Raw genomic sequence first — 19,551 nt, 5'->3', positions numbered from 1 at the left:
CCTGATGTTGGTTAAAGCCAGTCCCCTCTAACCTGTTACCTTTGACCTGACATGAAATGTACCTGTGCTCCAGGTAAGAAAGGGTGATGGTGGACAATCCTTTTCTTGCTACAGGTGTCTGAGAGCAATGCATTTCAGAGCTTTGTACTTGCCACCAAGGTACACTTACTGCAGCCACTTGGTCTTCAGAGCTTCTCTGAGACAGAAACCAGCAGGCCATCATAGCAAGCCTGCCCTGACCAGCTAGACAGCTGGGTTGGCTTTGTCTGTGTCCGGGAAAAGCACAGAACTAGGCACATGCCCTAGGTGCTCAAGGAGTAACTGATGAACAAACTGTGCTTGGAAAAAAGTTACGCCTACGTAAAAGGGAATGTGCCCACAGAAAACTCTCCTGCTTCCTCTGGCTTCATTTCTAAAACAAGACCTGCTTTTCTCCTTAGAACTTAAAGTGCTGACCTGAGGACAGGCTTGGCAAGCTACTTACCTGGTCTAAGTCCCTGTAAAGTAGGCACATCCCAGTAGCTATATCAGTCCTTGTGAGGACGGATTAAAGCACGTGCTTGGCAGGTAATTAGTGCTCAATAAATATTCTGCTACCTCGTCTACAGCATGGAACAGAGTACTAAGCCCTCAGATTGCTGAAAAGATTGAGCGAGATCACCCGGGGGAGGTGTTAAGAACAGTAGTATATAGTAAATGCTCAGTAAAGTCAGGCATTATCAGGAGAAACTCATATTTACATTTATGATTAAGAATACTAGTAGTTAATTAATTTGACTAGTATTTACTGAACTCCTATTAAGTGTGTAATCCTAAAACTGGTTTCTGAGCTACAACAACCTAAGCCATAGGGGCTAGGTTTTTTCTTTTTCTTTCTTTCTTTCCTCCTTTCTTTTCTTTCTTTTCTTTATTGTTTCTTTTTTCTTTCTTTCTTTCTTTCTTTTTCTTTCTTTCTTTCTTTCTTTCTTTCTTTCTTTCTTTCTTTCTTTCTTTCTTTCTTTCTTTCTTTCTTTCTTTCTCTCTCTCTCTCTCTCTCTCTCTTTCTTTCTCTCTCTCTCTTTTTCCTTCCTTCCTTCCTTCCTTCCTTCCTTCCTTTCTTTCTTTCTTTCTTTCTTCCTTTCTTTCTTTCTTTCTCTTTCTTTCTCTCTCTCTCCTTCCTTCCTTCCTTCCTTCCTCCCTCCCTCCTTTCTTTCTTTTCTTTTTCTTTTTTTTCCCCCTTTTTAAAATTATGTCCTTTTTTAGAAGGAATCTGAGAGATTAATATTCTGGAGTATTAACACATATTAAGAAACTATTCATCTTTCTAACCTATTCAGCTATGACATCACACTATAATCTCCATTATGTATGAAATGGTAGTTAATTCTGGATTACTGCTTATGTTTCTTTTCTACCTTCATTCCTTCTGAAGATTTTTTAAAAATCTTACTAGTATCTCTGGAACTGGAGGAAGAAGGATGACGATTCAAACCCTTTTATCTGATGGTGAAAACAACACGAGAAAAGATGGTTGCTTGAAACCTCTTCTGTGATTCTATGATTACGTAGGATTTCAACCTCGACAAGTTTTAAAAATGTTAATGTTTTAAAGTGACACCCTAAATGTTTAAATAATGCTAAAGAGGAAAACAAACTAGTTTTAGGATTTTGAAAACTCATATTTTAAATATATAATAAAAATACTCTTATTTAAAATATATATTTATTTACTCGACAAGTATTTATTGGTAGCCTACTAGGTATTGGGCACTGCTTTGGGGGCTAATATAAATACAGAGGTAAATGCACAGAAAATAGGAAAACTATATATTAATTTTATAACATGGATTACTTACAAGGGGGTGGTTTATGAAAATGCTTTGTTTTCCCATATTTTCTGATCTTTTGGTGGTGAGCATACTGTTTTACAATTAAAATTGTTTGAGTATTACCTGAACATTTAGACATGTTACTTCTTGGGATTAAGCCTTTTAACAGCACTGGGCTTGGGGGGGTGCCTCACCCTTGGCCATGTACTCCGTGATGATGTAGATGGGTTCCTCTTTGGTGACCACTGCGTACAGCCTCACCAGCTTGTCGTGCTGCAGGGTCTTCATGAGGTTTGCTTCTTCCAGAAATGCTTGCACAGACATAGTGCCTGGTTTCAGGGTTTTTACAGCCACTTTGGTGCTATTGTGATAGTAACCTAAGAAGAAAGAAGAAGGGAGGACTTGCTTTACCACATGGAAAATCCAAAAACTTCACGCGGAGTTAGAAGAAAATTGTGTTACAGATAGAAAACAACTTACATAAAATTCTATATAGTGTTAACATTAGGGAAGGCTGAGTAAAGGATATATAGAAATTGTCTGAACCACTTTTATAAACAAATTTAAAATTATTCCAATAGCTAAAGTTTTAATAAAGCAATAGTTTTTTTAAAAAAAAAATCTGTTGTATTCCATCATGGGAACTAAGATTTTCCTCTAATTAATAAAGTGTTCTTTATCCAAGACAGGAAAAAAACAACCACCACAGCTTTATGTACTTTTGCACACACGCACATATACACACACACAGACAACAGTCTGGAAGAAAATACACCAAAATATACCAAATACCGGCTATCTGCAATGGTGGAATAATGGTAGTTTTAATTTTGTTCACCTTTAACTACTTAACAAATATTCTATGGTGAATATGTATTATTTTTACAATCAGAAAAAAAGCTTTGCACTTAAAAATTATTTGTCTACGTTAACTTTAAAGTATGATATACTGAAATCAAATGAGCATTTCCCAAAGTTTCCAAAGAGAACGGGACTTGGATGATTCTCCATGGACAGAGGGCTCTGTGCCGAGGCCTGGGAACCACTGCCTGCCGGCGCACCCTCGCCCGCCCCCCACGCCCAGCAGAGGCAGCAGAAGCATCAAGAGCCCTTCAGTGAAGAAACCCGTCTGACTTGGCTAACCTCAGCATTTCCCACACTTTCTTGACCACGGAACACTTTTTCATGCACCTTTCCACACCCTCTGGAACACGCTTCGGGAAATACTGACGCAGCATGGTTCCCCCACGGCACCACTTTTCTGGGACCTGCCTCAATCATGTGCTAAATTCTGAGTCTGGTTTTCCTCTGAGAGAGCCTTTCCTCATTGGTTTTTGCAAAGCAGAAATATACATAATCAAATTCTCCTTTGCTTTCCGCTGTTTTTCTTGGAAGTGAGAAACATAAAACAGGGTGGGCAGAGAGTGGCATTTTGTCACCACCAGGAACCTCCCTGAAGATTACCTCTACCCGGTGTGTTACAGCTTTATAGTAGCTGCGCTAAGAAAAAATGCTGATGTATAGTGTCTGGTCCCCCTTCTTAGGTCACACAGTAATCTGGGTATGTATAGCATAGAGAGATGACTGGAATGTGCTCAGTGAGACATCAACAATGATGGTCTCTGAATGGTTGAATTTGGGGTGACTTTTACATTCTTTTGTTTTTTTTCTATTTTGATTAAATTTGTGAATGAATACAGCCATCCCTCTTATCTGTGGTTTGCTTTCTGAAGTTTCAGGTACCCACGGTCAACTGAGGTCTAAAAATGTGACATAGAAAATTCCAGAAATTAACCATTGATAAGTTTAAAATTGTGCGCTGTTCTAGTAGACTGATGAAATCTCACATTGTCCCCTTGTTCACCCCGATGTGACTCGTCCCTTTGTCCAGCAGCCCCACGCTGTAGACATTCCTCGCCCATTAGTCACTTAGTAACCATCTTGGTTATCGGATCAGCTGTCAATTGTATGGCAGTGCTTGCGTCCAAGTCACCCTTATTTTACTTAATAATGGCCCCAAGTGCAAGAGTAGTGATGTTGGCAATTCCAATATGCCAAGGAGAAGCTGTCAGGTGCTTTCTGTAAGTGAAAAGATGTGTGCATATAGGAAAAAACGTAGTATGTGTAGGGTCTGGTACTATCTGCGGTTCAGGCATCTCCTGTGGGTAAAGGAGGACTACCATGTGTGTCATTTTTTTTTTACAAAAGTAATTATTTTTAAAAATAAAATAATTGTGTTTCTATTTCTATATCTTCAAATGGGCAAGAAAAAGTATTAGTTTATAGCTAACAGTCAATCCTAGTAAATATTTTCTCTTCTGATCATTAACACTGATTCTCTGTTAAAACTTTTCCTTTTATACTTCACTTTGATTTGTACCTAGTAGTAGCTTGTACTCCAGCAAAACGAAGAATACAGTATACAAAATAAAATAAGCGTTAGAACATATGAATAAGAAAACTGGCAAAATACTGTCCTAGCTCATTTTTAAAAGCCACAAACTACACAAAATAATGAGATCGTGAATAAATTAAATTGATTTTCTATCTAAATGCATAATTATAAACAATACAACCTTTCCTATGGCTCTTAAGAGTAAATTTAAAGTAAATTTCACCACCAAAAGTCTTTTAATATTACATTTTAATCAAGAAGATTCCATCGTAAATTTGTTTAAAAGTTTATAAACAGGTCCTCAGTTACATGAATATATCTGTGGCAAAGCAAAGCAAAAAATACACTCTCTTTGATAAATGTAATTGACAAAGACTAGTATTCAGCATATATAAAGAATTCCTACAAATCAATAAGAAAAATAGAAAATAGGCAAAGGCTTGGATGAACATTTCAAAGAAAAAATCCAAATGACTAATACACATGTGAAAGGAATTCAATCTTATTAGTAATCACAGAAATGCAAATAAAGCCATTGGGAGAAACCACCACCCACTTGACAAAAAGCAGAAGCACATGCCCCTTGCTAGGGAAACTGGCAGCTCCCACTGGCCCTTTTCTGTACTTTTTTTGAGCATCACTGAAATTCATCTCTAAAGCTTCTGGCTTTAAGAATATTCCCAAGGGGCCCATGAAGACTATTGACAGAGTAGCCTCCATTTAAGTGCAATTATCTTGAGTGAACACAAACACACACACACACACAGGCCGTGCTCTTGTATGTTGCTAGTGAGGGTCTAAACTGGGACAAGCACTTGGGAAACTAAGCTGGCAGTATTTAGCAGACTTGAAGATTCAGACTCCTATGATCTAGCAAACCCAGCCCTGGTCACCCTAGATGAACTCATGTACCCTTGGCAGCAGCACAGAAATGTTTATAGCAGCCAAAACCAGAGAAGCACTCCATTCCATCAATAAATAGTGAAATCACTGAATAAACTGTTATACATCTTGAATATAAATTCAACACCATACTATATATAAAATGAGGATGAATAAACTTTGCTACATCCTACACATAAATGAATGACTCTCACAAGCATAATGCTGACTAAAAAGAGGCAAGACATAATAAAAGAGTACATTTGGTCTGACTCATTTATACAAAGTTCAAAAAACAGGCAAAACTAAATTCTATTGTTTGGGGATGTACACCCCCACATACAAAAGTAGCAGAACTGTAAAGAAAAGCCAGGACATGATCACAAAGGCCAGAAGAGCAGCTGCCTTTGGGGGACAGGCGTGGTTGTGACTGGAAATGGATAAGTGGGGGCTTCTGGGTGCTGGCAAGTTTCCACTGCGTGATCTCAGTGGTCACCGCACAGGTGTTCATTTTGTAATTATTTGTGGTGTTGAATATTTGTCTTGTAAGCACTTTTCTGTCTGCTTGTTATATTACATACAATAAAAGCGAAAGAACCAAAATGATTCTCCTTTAGTCTTAAAAGCAATGTAACTCTTTGAGGCATTTACATAACACAAAATTATGGGTAAAGGATGAAAAAAATGCTTTCCAAGGGTAGGGGGGGAAAGTTATCAGGAAATACTGCAGCTGCTAAAGATATTTAAAATGCTGATAAGAAGTTCGAGAGGAGCAGTGACTAAAACAGCTGTGTCAAACAGCCCAAGAAGTGGAAGCAGCTTTCACTTAATGGTGTCTTAGGGCCGTGACATTTAAACAATAGGGCAGATTTTCATCATGATTTTCATTCAGGACTAAGGACAAAATTGTACTTCCCAGTAATATGCAGGTTCAATTCACCCAGTCGCGGAGATTTTGGTTCGCATTACAGATGAAAAATGATTTTAGAAAACCTTTGGAAGATAGTAAAGTTTTCCCGTGGGGTGCAACTTTACCGCAGTAAAGAAAACTGGTATGAAGATCTGAGCTCAAACTGAGCAAGTCTGACTACCTTGCTAAAAACCACCTAGGGAGAATGGGTTTAAAAAAAAGATGTATGTAGTTGATTTTGGAAGTTGGCTGGTCATTAATTTCAATGCTATTGGCTCAAATGAAAATGTATCAAGCAAAATTCAATTCACAATAAGTTTCCTTTCTTCCACAAAGTCTCTTCATAGACCAAGTGGTAACAGGAAACATCATCCTCGGCCTCACAGATCAGTCAGTTCCCTGGGAGTCCCACAATCCATGGAGGAAAACATGTCACCATGCCAGATGTCAAGAGGATCACACCAAGAGGAAACAGCTTGAGGAAGAAACTCCTCTTTCTTTTATCCCTATCTATCCCCTCCTACCCTGCCCCCTGCCCCCTGCCCCAGGACAGGTCACTTCCTAGTATTTGTTCACTGATTTCAGATCAAAATAATTCAAACCATAAAATGTGACTGGTGAGAGAAACTAGCCTGCTAATCCTTAAGAAATATAACTTTTGGCAGCTCTAAACTGCACAGACTTTGCTATTATACCAGCCCCCAGACAGTCAGATGGATGCACAAACACACATGGGAGAGGGGCAACCTTTAACCTCTAATTTGTAGCATAACATCACTAATCATTATTTTTTTGTTTTATTCCCAGTATTCCTCTGCTAAATGCATTCAGCATATTGACGTGGATAGCTAAGGAGAAGCTCCCTGACGGACAGCCAAATTCACAGAACCGTATCTGCAAAAGGTCCCAGATCAAATTTAAAAATTTTTTTATTTTCTCTTCTTTCTTCCTTCTCCCTCCCCTCCCCTCCCTTTCTCCTTCACTCCATTCTTCCATCCCTCATTCCCTTCTCTTCTTTCCTTTCAATACAAGACTAGAAGGAGAAAAGCATAATTAAAAAAAAAAAAACAATGTCAATATCTGGACAGTGATATTGTATTATAGTTTTGCAAGATGTTGGGGTAAACAGGGGAAAGGTTACATGGGATCTGTTTGTATTGTTTTACACACACACACACACACACATATGTGTATATATATATATATGATAGCTTTTTAAAAATATAATTCTAATACTATACCATATACTCATTTAAAGTATACATTTCATTGGTTTTTGTATATTCGGAGTCATGGAAGCATCACTACAATCAATTATTGGAACATTTTCATCACCCCCAAAAGAAATCTCACACCCACCTATTAACAATCACTCTCTCATCCTTCATACCTGAGGCGTTCACTCATCTACTTTAGCTCTATCGATTTACCTATTCTGGACATTTTATATAAATGTAATCATATAATATGTAGTCCTTATAATATGTGTCCAGCTTCTTTCATTTAACATAGTGTTTTCAAGGGTTGTCCATGCTGTGGCATGTGTCAGTACTTTACTTATTTTTTTTTGCTGAATAATATTCTGTTGCGTGGCTATACCATATTTTGTTTATAGATTCATCAATTGATGGACATTTAGGTTGTTTACTCTATTTGGCTATGATGAATAATGCTACTATGAACATTCATGTAAAAGTGTGTGTGTGGACATGTGTTTATATTTCTATATTATTTCTTATAATTGTGTCTGAATTTATATTTCGAAATAAAAAGATTAATTTAAAAAAACAAGAAACAACTTGCATTGAGTGAGGAAATCCTGGGTAATTTCTCCCCTCTGTTTCATGACCTTTGCTCTAATGTTACCATACTTTATTTATAATAAAATGAAATATTTAGTAATAACAAGGATTCCCTGAATGCTGTTGACTGGGCCGAATGCTTACTTGCACCATCTCATTCGATCCTTACACCATTCCTACAAGCTGGATTCTATTATAACCCCATTTTAGACAAGGCTCTGCTGCCTCTCTCTTTTAAAACATTATTAGCAAATCAAACAAGTAGCCCAATTAAAAAATGAGCAATGGACTTGAATAGACATTTCTGCAAAGAATATGCACAGATGGGCAATAAACACATGAAAAGATGTTCAGCATCACTAATCATTAAGGAAATGCAAATCAAAACCACAATGAGACACCACCTCACACTCATATTATAAAACAAAAACAAAAACAAACCCACCAGAAAATAACAAGTGTTGGTGAGGATGTGGAAAAACTGGAACCTTTACGCACTGCTGATGGGAATGTAGAATGGAGGTTGACAGGGGCTGGGGAAATGGGAGGAAGGGGAGCTGTTGCCAAAAGAGTATACAAAGTCCCAGTTCCACAAGATTAAGATGGTAAATTTTATATTATGTGTATTTACCACACACGCAGAAAGTTATTAGCAAATCTATTCAAATAATAAATTTTCATAAGATGTTTGCCCTCTTTCAAACAGTTTAAATAAAAAGTAACATTCTGGAGAAAACGATTACGTATTTTCTAATGCCCCATTCTCCTCTCTTCTAAATCTCAGCTTCTCCCAGGCACCACCTGGGTACATGCTAAATAAAAGTCCTAAAATCAGTGTGAACCTTTACCACGTGGCCAGGTGAAAGCCAAAGAGTGAGAAATGGGCAGGAGGACTGGTGTATCTAAAACTGGAAGCAAAGAAGTTTTCCAATCCCAGAAAGAATCAGTGTGCTGGAGCTCCAGGTGACAATTTCAGCACAGGCTTTAGCTACTCATGACCGACCTGTGCTGTGAGCAGATCTATTCAGTCGTGTCTTCCCCACGCCCGAGCACGCCTCAGCTGCTACCTTGCTCTTAACTTAGCACCAGCTCATCAGTGTTTCGGCATGGACGAGTTGGCTGGCAAATGGCACCTGTGAGCACCACCATCATGCAGCTGGTAAAGAGGTTACCATTCTACTTGCTAGTAGCCCTCAAGCAAATTTTAAGAGAACACAATCTCTTCCCCCTCAAAGTGATAACTCCCCAGACCAGCAGATCTTATCTCTCGTCTCTTGGGTGCAAAGAGCATGCAATTCGATGCCTTTATCATGGTTTCACAGCTGAGCAGAAAGAGTTCGGCACACAACTCCAAACCATCACTTCATACGCAGGGCTACTGTTTTAAAGCAGACAAGTACACCCAGTTAAGTTCCCTCTACTTTTCTCTTCATGACATATAAGTAATTCCTTTGGGGCAAATATCCACAGGAAGGTCTAACTGGATTGTTTATAGTTTGCATTCATGATTAAAATTAGGGAAAGTCTATTGAAATATAGCTTCCAGAGCCTCTAGTCAAACACAGTAAAATGGAAATAATAAAAATAGAGTGCACAGAGACAGACTCTATAGGAAAGACTTCAGCTACATAATTCCATTCTTCCTTTCTGCAGCTGGTGAGAGTTGTCTGCCCATTTTACCAGGAAACTGGGGTAGGGAGTCAAATTAACTTGTAGAGAGCTTAGTAAGCAAGTCCAGGTCTAGAGCAGCCAGCTTCCTCACTGCCTCGAATGACTTTGGGTAAGCTGTTTCTCTGGTTCTCAATGTCCTCATTTATCAAATGATGACAATAATTCTTATCTGACAGTGACACCGCGATGAGCACAAGAGATAATCGACGAAAATGTACTTAGAAGGGGGTGTTGGATGCTGTATGGCTGAGACATTCTTTTCTCTCCTACTCCTCTACTTCTTATCATCTCCTCTCCACTCAAAGTCAAGGTAAATACCAAGAGGAAGGCGCATTCCTTGGGACTCAGAGACCTACAGGGCAATTAAATATAATTGTGAACACATATTTTCCTGCCAATACTCTCGATGAAGAGAGAAGACTGGGTAGGGGAGGCCCGGGAGAGAAGGCACGGTTCCTGCTTGCCGAAGCGAGCCAGTGGCGTTGGAGGAGGCATGGTCAGGGGAGTGTGGGAGGGCAGGGACGGGCTGCAGCTTTTTAGAGAAGTTATGGCTTCTAAGAGGGAAGAGAATTCAAAATGAGCAAATAATGCTGAAACCACTTGAGGGAAGTTCTTTTGGAGCACAGGATAGTTACACAATCTTAAAAACTCTCCTCACAGTTTTTATTTCATTATAAAAGGGAATTAAAAAGTAACATTTACGATGGAGAACCTCCTTAAAATTAAAAAAAAAAAGTCACCAACTAATATTCTGTGCCTCCTGACAGACGCACTGAGGACACAGCATCACTTAGCATTATTCATGCACGAGGGCATAACCCAAGCCAAATCAGAGTAAACATTAAAAAAAAAACCCAAAAACCCAAATGAGGGTATTTTACAAAACAACTGACCTGTGTTGTACCAAACGTCGGTGTCATAAAAAATGAAGATGGGCTGAAGGACTGCTCCAGAGTAAAGAAGACTAAAGCTATGTCAACTAAAAGCAAATACGCGATCCCAGATAGCTACAAGGACATTATTGGGACAATTGGGGAAATTCGAATACAGACTCTATATTAAATAATAGTATGTATCAAAATGTTAAGTTTCCTGAATGTAATCACTGTATTGTGTAAGATAACGGCCGTGCTCTGAGGAGACACATGCTTAAATATTTAGGGGTGAAGCGACATCATGTCTGCAACTTACTCTCGTGTGGTTCAACAACAACAATAAAATATACATGTGTGTGCGTGTAATATATAAAAAAGATAAAGAAAATGTAGCAAAATATTAATTGGTGAATCTAGGTGAAGGATATTCAATGTTTATTATACGATTTCTGCCCCCATTCTGCGGATTTGGGGGGGGGGCGGGAAAGTATTAAGAAGTAAATACAAATACCTCAGTGGGGAAAGAAAAGAAGGCAACATTTTTTTTTTTTAAACAAGCTGGATGGTTCCTCAAAAAAGTTAAATGTAGAATTATCATATGGCCCAGCAATTTCACTCCTAAAAGAATGTATATACCCCAGAGAAATGAAAACATTTGTCCACACAGTAAATCGTACGTGACTGTTCATAGCAGCGTTACTCATAATAGCCAAAAGGTGGAAACAGCCCGAACATTCGCCAACACAAAAACGGATAAACAAACTGTGGCATAATGAAATGTTATTCACACAATGAAATGTCATTCGGCCTTAAATCAGAATGAAGTTCCAAGACAGACACGGTATGACATGGACGAACTGTGAAGACACTATGCTAAGTGAAAAGGACTGACACTACACAATTCCACTTATACGAGGTACTCAGAACAGTCAAATGTGCAGGGACGGAAGGCAGAAAGGTGGCTGCCAGGGGCTGGAGGAGGAGGGGACGGGGCGGGCTGTTAAGGGGTACACTGTTTCCGTTAGGGGCTGCTGAAAACATTTTGGGACCAGACAGAGGTGGTGGTTGCACGACAATTTGAATGTAGTCAATGTCACTGAATTGTTCATTTTAAAATGATTGATTTTATAGTACATGAATTTTACCCCAATAGAAAAGAAAAGAGCAGACAGAGAAAGGAGGAGGATAATATTATGATTTAGGCAACAGAGTGAATGCGAGGCCACACCTAGAGCGAGCGAGCGCTCACGCCCAAGAATCTGCTGACCGGAATGGAAAAAGTGCCTTATGCGCGCTGCCCACCGGTTCGGAAATGTGGCAACCAAATGAAAGATGCGAGGTGTGTAATTATAATTTACCTGAATTCTGTAAATATGTTCTTAAAGACTTAAACAGCACAGTAAGAATTAATTACATGCTGGGTGAATATCGGCCACATTTAAAAGACATTCTAGCTAAATTAGGATCATCAGGAAAAAGTGGGCAAAGCTGGGATCTCGGGGGCCAAGGTTCTAGAGGAAAACCTCTCCCTCCCAGACCCCTGGATGAGGAAGTAAAATGACCACATGGCTGCAGCAGGCCAGAAGAGGCTTTCGTTTCTGTTTGGCTGGGGCTGGGCAGTTTTTAAAAGCCGTCCACCCCTTTTTTTCCTTTAGAAATCATGTTTGCTTTCACGTACACAAAGCTGGCACAGTAAGAGTGATCCGGTAAGATGTGCACGACCTAATATGTCATCCTTTCCAGAAGTAAGTGAGTTTTCAATGAGAACCATGAAGAATATATAATGCTTTAAGGAAGAAGGGGGTATTCTTATCACAAAAGAAATTCACATTCACCACACAAATTTTAGAAAAGACAGAGGGCCTAAAGAAATTCCCTGGAGAAAGCCACTGCTATGATTCTGCCAGCCTGAGAAGTACTTAATATTAAGGAATGGTTCATTAATGAAGCTTTCTTGGTGAGAAATTATAATAAATGTGAGGCTTCCTGAAGCCCATGCGCAAGGACTTGCCCTGAGACAGAAGATACTTAAAATGTGTGTCCAGAGACTCTGGTGATGAAAGAATCATAAAAGAGTAGACAGGACAATCAGGATAAATACCCGCTGCCTTCTGCCTTAAAAAAGAATTACCAAGTCACAAGGAAGAGGAATAGTCTAGTCAAATAATTTTTCAGGCCAGTTCTCGGTGCCAAGGAGACAGAGAAAAACAGAAAAAAAAAAAATGATGCTTCTGACACCATTTAGTGTTTGGCTGAGAAAATTGGTAGAAATTGGCTCGAGCCCTTATTTTCCCAGCTGTCACCGCCAGAGTGGACTCTGGCTCCAGAGCGACACACTCACCCATCCAGACTTCTCCAAACTGTCCAGCGCCAAGCCTCTTCACCAACTTAATGGACTCCCGTGAGATCTCCCAGGCATCTTTGTCCCATGGCTTCTGTGGTTTGGGACTAATGCATGCCTTCTCCAGTCTTCTGCACAAGCCATCTGACTGCTCTGATTTGAAATAGAAAACGAAGGTTAAAAATGTCACACTTTATATTTTACCAGTATCTCTAGAGAGGTTTCAACTATTAGTCTTTTTTTACTATTAGTCTTTTTTTCCAGCTTGCCATACTTACGAACCTAAAATGCTTACGAGGGTATCTTTTTTACAGTTATGACTTTTGAAGCTCTTAAATGGAAAACAATTTAAAACATACTTGATTTTATGCAGTAGTACTGTTAATCTAGTAAAACGAACAAACAAAAATAACATAAACAGATAAAGGCTGACAGGCTGTCACACTTAAAACGTTATTTCAGATTGCTGAGCCCACGTAAGCTCAGGGCAGAGTGGCAGGGACTTGGTCATGTCACCAGAGGAGCCCCAGCCCCCAAACAGGGCCAGGGTATGGCGAGCACTCACACACATGCCAAATGAATAAGTGAATGGGGATGACAGAGAAGGAGGAGGATTCCACAAAATCTGGGGTACCTTGTTCTCTCCATATTTTGAGCCCTGACCAAACCTATAATATGTGTTCCCTTCGAGCAGGTTGTAGAAATAAGCAGTAATAACAGCCGCCCACGACTGCCTTCAATCACGCCGGGAATGAACCCAAAGCTGGTCACGAGTTCAGCTTGACAGGGCTGGAAAGTGGCATTGGTGATGTAGGACCAATGACTTGCCACTTCTAAATATTTTGGTGTTGCAAAAATATGCACTATGTGAAAATACTATTCAGTTTTCTCTTTATAATTCTGAAACATCAACTGTCAAACAGCAGGAGCCAGGTGCGCAGGACTGGAATAATTATTCACAAAGATCAACTCTGACTTTGAATGTATATTTAATTATAGATAATTCAGAATCAATTATAGAAGATGATCCTCCACCTTTGTCCAAAAGAAATATGATGCATAAAAAATTTTAATATAAAAGTGTTTGACACCATATATTTCCATAATAAACATATTTTGCCTTGTCCAATCTTCAGATTTTACTTACTTTGATAATGCTTAATCATGTCACTGATGCAAGGAAAAGTGATTCTCGGAGAGATGTAATAACCTCCATTGTCCAGACTTCTAATTTTGTAGTGCTTAATGACATCGCCATGCACAGGGTCATAATCTCTGACAGACAGAGAGTAGCTTCCTGTGGGGGGAAAGTACAAGCAAAGATTAGACCTACGTCTTATAAATAAGATCTGCACTATACAATACCGTAGTATACATTTTGCCATAAAAGTATGCAAAACATAAATTAAGTATGTATCCAGTACATAGTTTTAAAAGTCCTATAAAATGTCGCTTGCTAAAAGAAGCTAGCATTTTCTTTGCTGTGAAATTTACCAAGCCATTTTCCTTATTTTTTTGATAGTTTTTAAAATATTTCACTGAATTAAAGTTATTTTGATTTTCTTGCTCTTAAAATTTTAAGATTTACTCTAAATAAAAATGTAAGGGACTCCGTAAATATAATGTGTGATGAGAAATGGCTATAATTTGTCTGCTTTCTGTTACTTTTAGTAGCAAACTAATGATTTTGGTTTGTTATTTGTTATCAAACTATAAAACTTTCACTACCAGAAAATAATATATTCTTTTTGAAAAGAATTCTAGAATAGTCTCTAAGAATGATTTCTTAAATAGCATTTTATAAGAAGCCTTAAGCCACTTACCTTTTAATGTTTCACTTTCTCTGATAAGAAATGCTCCAGCACTGTTCCCTGGTGCCAGAAGCTGCCTTTCTGCATCTTTCCTGGTTATATCCTTGAAAAACCACCTGAGAAGACATTTTAACAGTGCATGGTGTTATGCTTCAGGGAAGGGAAAAAGGTAAAGAGTAAACAAGAAACCCACTGCGACAAACAGAACCATGGAAGATGACAACACGTAAGGACTCACTCTTCCGTCTCCAAGGTGTTGACTTTGGCTACGTAATTGCTGGGGATGAAGCCTTCTCTCTTCGTTGAGAGGGATTTAGCTTTCCACCATTCTCCGTGCCTGGAACAGAAACACACAGCAAAACTGTTTGTGTCCAATGACTCAAAATCTACAATAGCAGCTGTCTGCAGGTATTTGTTTTGGGGGGCAAGAGAGGGTGGGAAAGATGCCCGGAACCTCAGAATCCAGTGGGAAAATTCACTCCTCTTGCTGAAATAAAAATATGTTTAAAGACTGAAGTAAAGAAAAACAGCCTCTCAACTGAAGTGCGGGTCACTGTGCCCAGTGCTGCACAGACACGAGTTGGTGAAAATGGTTCTCATTCTGCAAAATGTTTCTAATTTCCCCCAGGATATGCTTTAGGATTCTTATAGGAATAGAAGTCAAGGGAATAATGAGCCATAGTTCCTATGCTGTAAGCTCTTTGGTTAAAACATTTAGTTTCCAAATATCAAGATGGACGCTATGAAAAAAAGAAGTAGAAAATCATAAAATGATTCCAAGCAGGTAGGTCTCGTCCTTCTTGTCCTTGGCTTTATGCCAAGGAGGAGGCTGGGGCAGTGAACGAGGGAGGAATGGATGAGTCCCTATGAGCTTCAGTTATGTTCCCCTTCGAATTCTCACATGCAGGTGGGATCCTTGTCTCCAAGACACAAAGGACAACTACAACTGGCACTAACTATATGCCTCCACTATATTTATCCACACACACGTGCACACACGTAATCTTCACATCAATACATGACAGAGGCACCGTCATTCCCATTTTATAAGGGAAGCACTGCTATACTAAGGTATAATACTAAAGTGATTTGTCAAGGTCACACAGCTATAAGAGGCAGGGCCAGGAATTAGGCCCAAGCTCATGTTCAATCAGTAAGTGATAACTGCTTTGAACCACTTAACACCTTAACTGAGGTGTCCCTCCTCTAACTCTGGTTGGCAAGCCAGGGCGACAGGGTGTGCAAGATTAGCAGGAAAAGCAGGCGAGAATGAAGACTCTTGGAGTTCCTTATTCTCAATACTGTTCTGAACTCCTGTAGGCTGAATAGGTTACAGGTCTGTAAGTCAGCATGGACGGGGGTCAAGGAATAGATGGTGTCCGAGTGTCTTCACAGAAGTCCACATTGCTAAGTAGAGGCTTTTCCAAGATGACCGCTGCTCAGGCACAGCGCCCTTATAAACCAAACAAACCATTTGGACCCATAAACTCACTCTGAACTTGAGTAATATAACTAAATAAAAATGGCATTAAAATAACAGGCAAATTTCACACACACATCCAAACTTCTTAAAGTGGCACAGATGGATAAAAAAGAAATGGTGTCTGTCTTCGAAGGGAAACTTCCTGCAGAGTATTCATAGGCAGACTTCAGAGGAAGATTCCTTTGGCCTTATGCCTCCACCCCCATCTGGGCTACTGCAAGGAGGCTGGGAGGCCTCAGGCCCCCAAGACGGGTCGTTGCTACTGCCATGCTGCTGGGAGCAGAACGAGCAGGATGGTCTGCGGGACGGTCTGCGGGGTAGTCTGCGGGGTGGTCTGTGGGGTGGTCTGCGGGGTGGTCTATGGGACCCAGCAGCCTGGGTAAAGGGCTGCAGGCGCGGAGCACCTGTATGCACTTACTCCTCCAGGACTTTCATCTTCTCTCCTTTCCTGAAAGACAGGTCATCCGGGTGGATGCCATCATAGGGGTACAAGGCCACCACAATGTCTCCTTGCTCCTCTGGATCTAAAGAAGGAGAACCAAGCAGGGAGCTGTAAGATCCCTCAGCAGAAACACTGAAACAAGCCCTCGCTGGGCACAAAGGAGGAGATGGCACTGAGAAGGGCCACTGGGATGACAGCATGTGTTTCCTTCCTAGAGGGCTCAGGGCCTAGAAAGTCTACAGTAAGTACAAGCTGTGACAAGTACACACTGTAAGCAGTACTTGTCATCTCAAATACAGGCCTACAACTGTAATTCCAACTCTCTGGTTAAGAAATGAAACACCCATGTTCATAGCAGCATTATTCATAATAGCTAAAAGGAGGAAACACATGTCCAGTGACAAATGAAGGGAAAAACAAAATGTGGTCTATACATACAAGAGAATATTATTCAGCCTTAAAAAGGAAGTAGATTCTGACACTGGCTACGATATAGATAAACATTGAAGAAATTATGCCGGGTGAAATTAGCCAGTCACAAAAGGACAAATGTTGTATGATTCCACTCATATGAGGTACATAGAGGATCAAACTCATAGCGACAGAAAGCAGAGTGGTGGCTGCCAGGCCCCGGGAGGAGCAGAGGTGGGAGTGTTTAATGGCAACAGAGCTTCAGTTTGGATTGATGAAGAAGTTCTGGGGATGGATGGTGGTGATGACTACACAACAAATGTGAATGTACTTAATGCCCTTGAACTGTACACTTAAAAATGGTTAAAATGATAAATTTCATGTTATGTGTATTTTTCCACAATAAGAAAATAAATTAAAACACCCAGGAAAACTACTTTTGTTAGATTCTCTAACAGTAAAGAAAAGAAGCCACCATCTTGCTATGAAAACATACCTTTAGTTTGAAACCTCTGTCCTGGTAAAAGCTGAGAATCTGTAACCTAGGAGAGAATATTTGTTAGAAAAAAATTTTTTGTTTAGTTTTTTTCATTCACATTTATGGTGTGTGTTATATCATTTTTCTAACAGTAGCAAATGAGGCTTAGAGTTGCTAATTTACTAAGCCAGAAAAAAAGAGGAAAAATTCTGTAGAGCTATGTCCCAACCCACAAACTCTTCCATCTAAAAGCAGCCATTTGCCTGTGGTGGCAGGAAATGACAGGGCTCAGGGCAGGGGCCGTGCAATGCTTACCCGATCAATTTCCCCCTCTTTTTTGGTAACAGAACCCTAATATTATTCGGAAGGCAATTTGCCCAGCATTCTAGACACGTGGAGGGAGGGAGTGTATCTGTGAACAAAAAGGTTGTATGGGGTTTGGGGGCAACTCCTCCTTTTGACTTGCTTTTCAAGTGAAGGCTGTGTCTCAGCAACCATGGAAACCGGGGTCAGCAGAGCAAAGATGGAGGGGGCCTGGAGCCCTGGGGATCAGCGACTGCTGATCTCCACGTTTCGCAGACTTGCTTAAAAAACTGTAGTCAGGACTCTGAGAACAAGTCCTAACCCATCCAGGCTTCCTATGGCTGATCCTGATTCTGTCATGAGGACAGATGGCATCCTCTGTTATTTTAGTTGGAGGTGAATTATCAGGAAGAGTCTGGTGACACAAAAGGCCACCTCAATTACCTTTTAAATTGAATTCTTTTTTCTCTCAGTGACCATGAGGATGATGTATAAGATCCCTTGGATCCTTGTAAGGAAGGCACTGTCAGAGACCTATACTCACAAATCATGTAACTTTTCTCTTTGATTAAAATGATTTAATGAAATGGGACCAAAATAGCTTGTACTGAAATTTAAATTTCTGATGAAAGTTAGCCCATAAAATCTCCAATTATGGAAGGGATGAGAATTACTATATTTTCTGCTATCAGAAAATCATAGGTCCATATTATCCCTTCAATTATTTCAAAAAGTTTTACGCTGATTTTTTAAATCATTTAGATTTACATACTTAGGATATATGATCAACTCAAAACGACTTAGAAGAAATCATTTGAAGGTGAGAAACTAATTAAATCGTTTTGAAGCAGGAAGCTGACTTTCACATAACAGAGCCCTTAATTTGCAAATGTTTTAATACACTTTTTGTAAGACCAAAACACACATATGCAAGTCATCTACCTTCCCTCTTTTTCTTTAGAATGTCTTTTCCTTAGAGTGTTGTTGAATTTGCACCAGTTCAGCCTTACCCTCTCATCAGAACTCCTCTGTAATCAACCCAGGGTGGGCATTTTTGGCACATCTGGCCGGAGCTGAGTGTTATCTGTCGCTATGGAATAAGGCCAGACTAACCGGCTGGTGAAACAAGCGCATCTGTGACCACAGAAGGCACGAACCAAAATATGGGAATGAAGAGATTTCAAATATGTTTACTACTTCTGCTTTCTAACTTAATTTTTAACCTCCCTTACTTTTAAAAGGAAAAATGGTGTGTACTATTTTCCTCTGCTTTTCTGAATAAAGAGTATCTTCAAATGCTATTTAAAACAAACAAACAAACAAACAAACAAAAAAACGGGTTTTAAAGCATGTAAATCTGGTGTATGGATCCAGAAAAAGTCAAATCCTTTTCATGAGACCTTTGAAAGTCTATAACAGAAAAATTATTTGTGACTCCAATTCCTTATAACATCTTATTTTCTACTAATCATATTTATGTAATATGTAGTTCTACATCTGTACCTATTTATGTAATGTGTTTTAAATATATTATATGTATTTATCACTAAATTCTTAAAGCTGTTAATAATTTCACACATTTCGAGTTTTCATATAAAATTACAATATTAATTTATCTATCCAGAAACATCATGTACAATTTATTCATTCTTTGTTTCCACTTCTTTTTAAGGTCAATAGTGACTTATTAGTTTCGACAATGATATGTGACTTTGACATATGTTATACCCGTAGGGTAATGGGGAGCAGTGGAGGAGAGGGCAGGCTGAAGGGCTCGATAACAATAATATGTTTCTAGAATACTAAGTCATTTGAAAACATGTCACATGAGAGAAACTGTAAAACATTTAATGAAGGCATCTGGGCTAATAAGCTGCTTCCAGCTGAATTGCTGAAGAATTCCATAAAAACCAGGCTATGGAAATATATATATATTTAT

General features: G+C 39.3%; 1 protein-coding gene across 6 annotated transcripts in view; it reads right to left on the bottom strand.

Moving 5' to 3' along the window:
* LYN (LYN proto-oncogene, Src family tyrosine kinase) overlaps positions 1-19,551 on the bottom strand; it is a 110,619-nt gene that overhangs the window by 39,951 nt on the left and 51,117 nt on the right. For all 6 annotated transcript variants that reach the window (XM_006923971.3, XM_006923972.3, XM_025041134.1 and 3 more), the window contains exons 3-9: positions 17,328-17,373; positions 16,397-16,502; positions 14,734-14,832; positions 14,508-14,611; positions 13,832-13,981; positions 12,685-12,837; positions 2,003-2,185 (exon numbers count right to left, since the gene is read on the bottom strand). In XM_006923971.3, the coding sequence (XP_006924033.1) occupies positions 2,003-2,185; positions 12,685-12,837; positions 13,832-13,981; positions 14,508-14,611; positions 14,734-14,832; positions 16,397-16,502; positions 17,328-17,373 (841 nt within the window). The remainder of the gene's footprint in view (positions 1-2,002; positions 2,186-12,684; positions 12,838-13,831; positions 13,982-14,507; positions 14,612-14,733; positions 14,833-16,396; positions 16,503-17,327; positions 17,374-19,551) is intronic.

This window comes from Pteropus alecto, unplaced genomic scaffold (genome assembly GCF_000325575.1).
Source record: "Pteropus alecto unplaced genomic scaffold, ASM32557v1 scaffold87, whole genome shotgun sequence".
Classification (NCBI taxonomy): Eukaryota; Metazoa; Chordata; class Mammalia; order Chiroptera; family Pteropodidae; genus Pteropus; species Pteropus alecto.
This window is presented reverse-complemented; position numbering and strand designations above follow the sequence as displayed.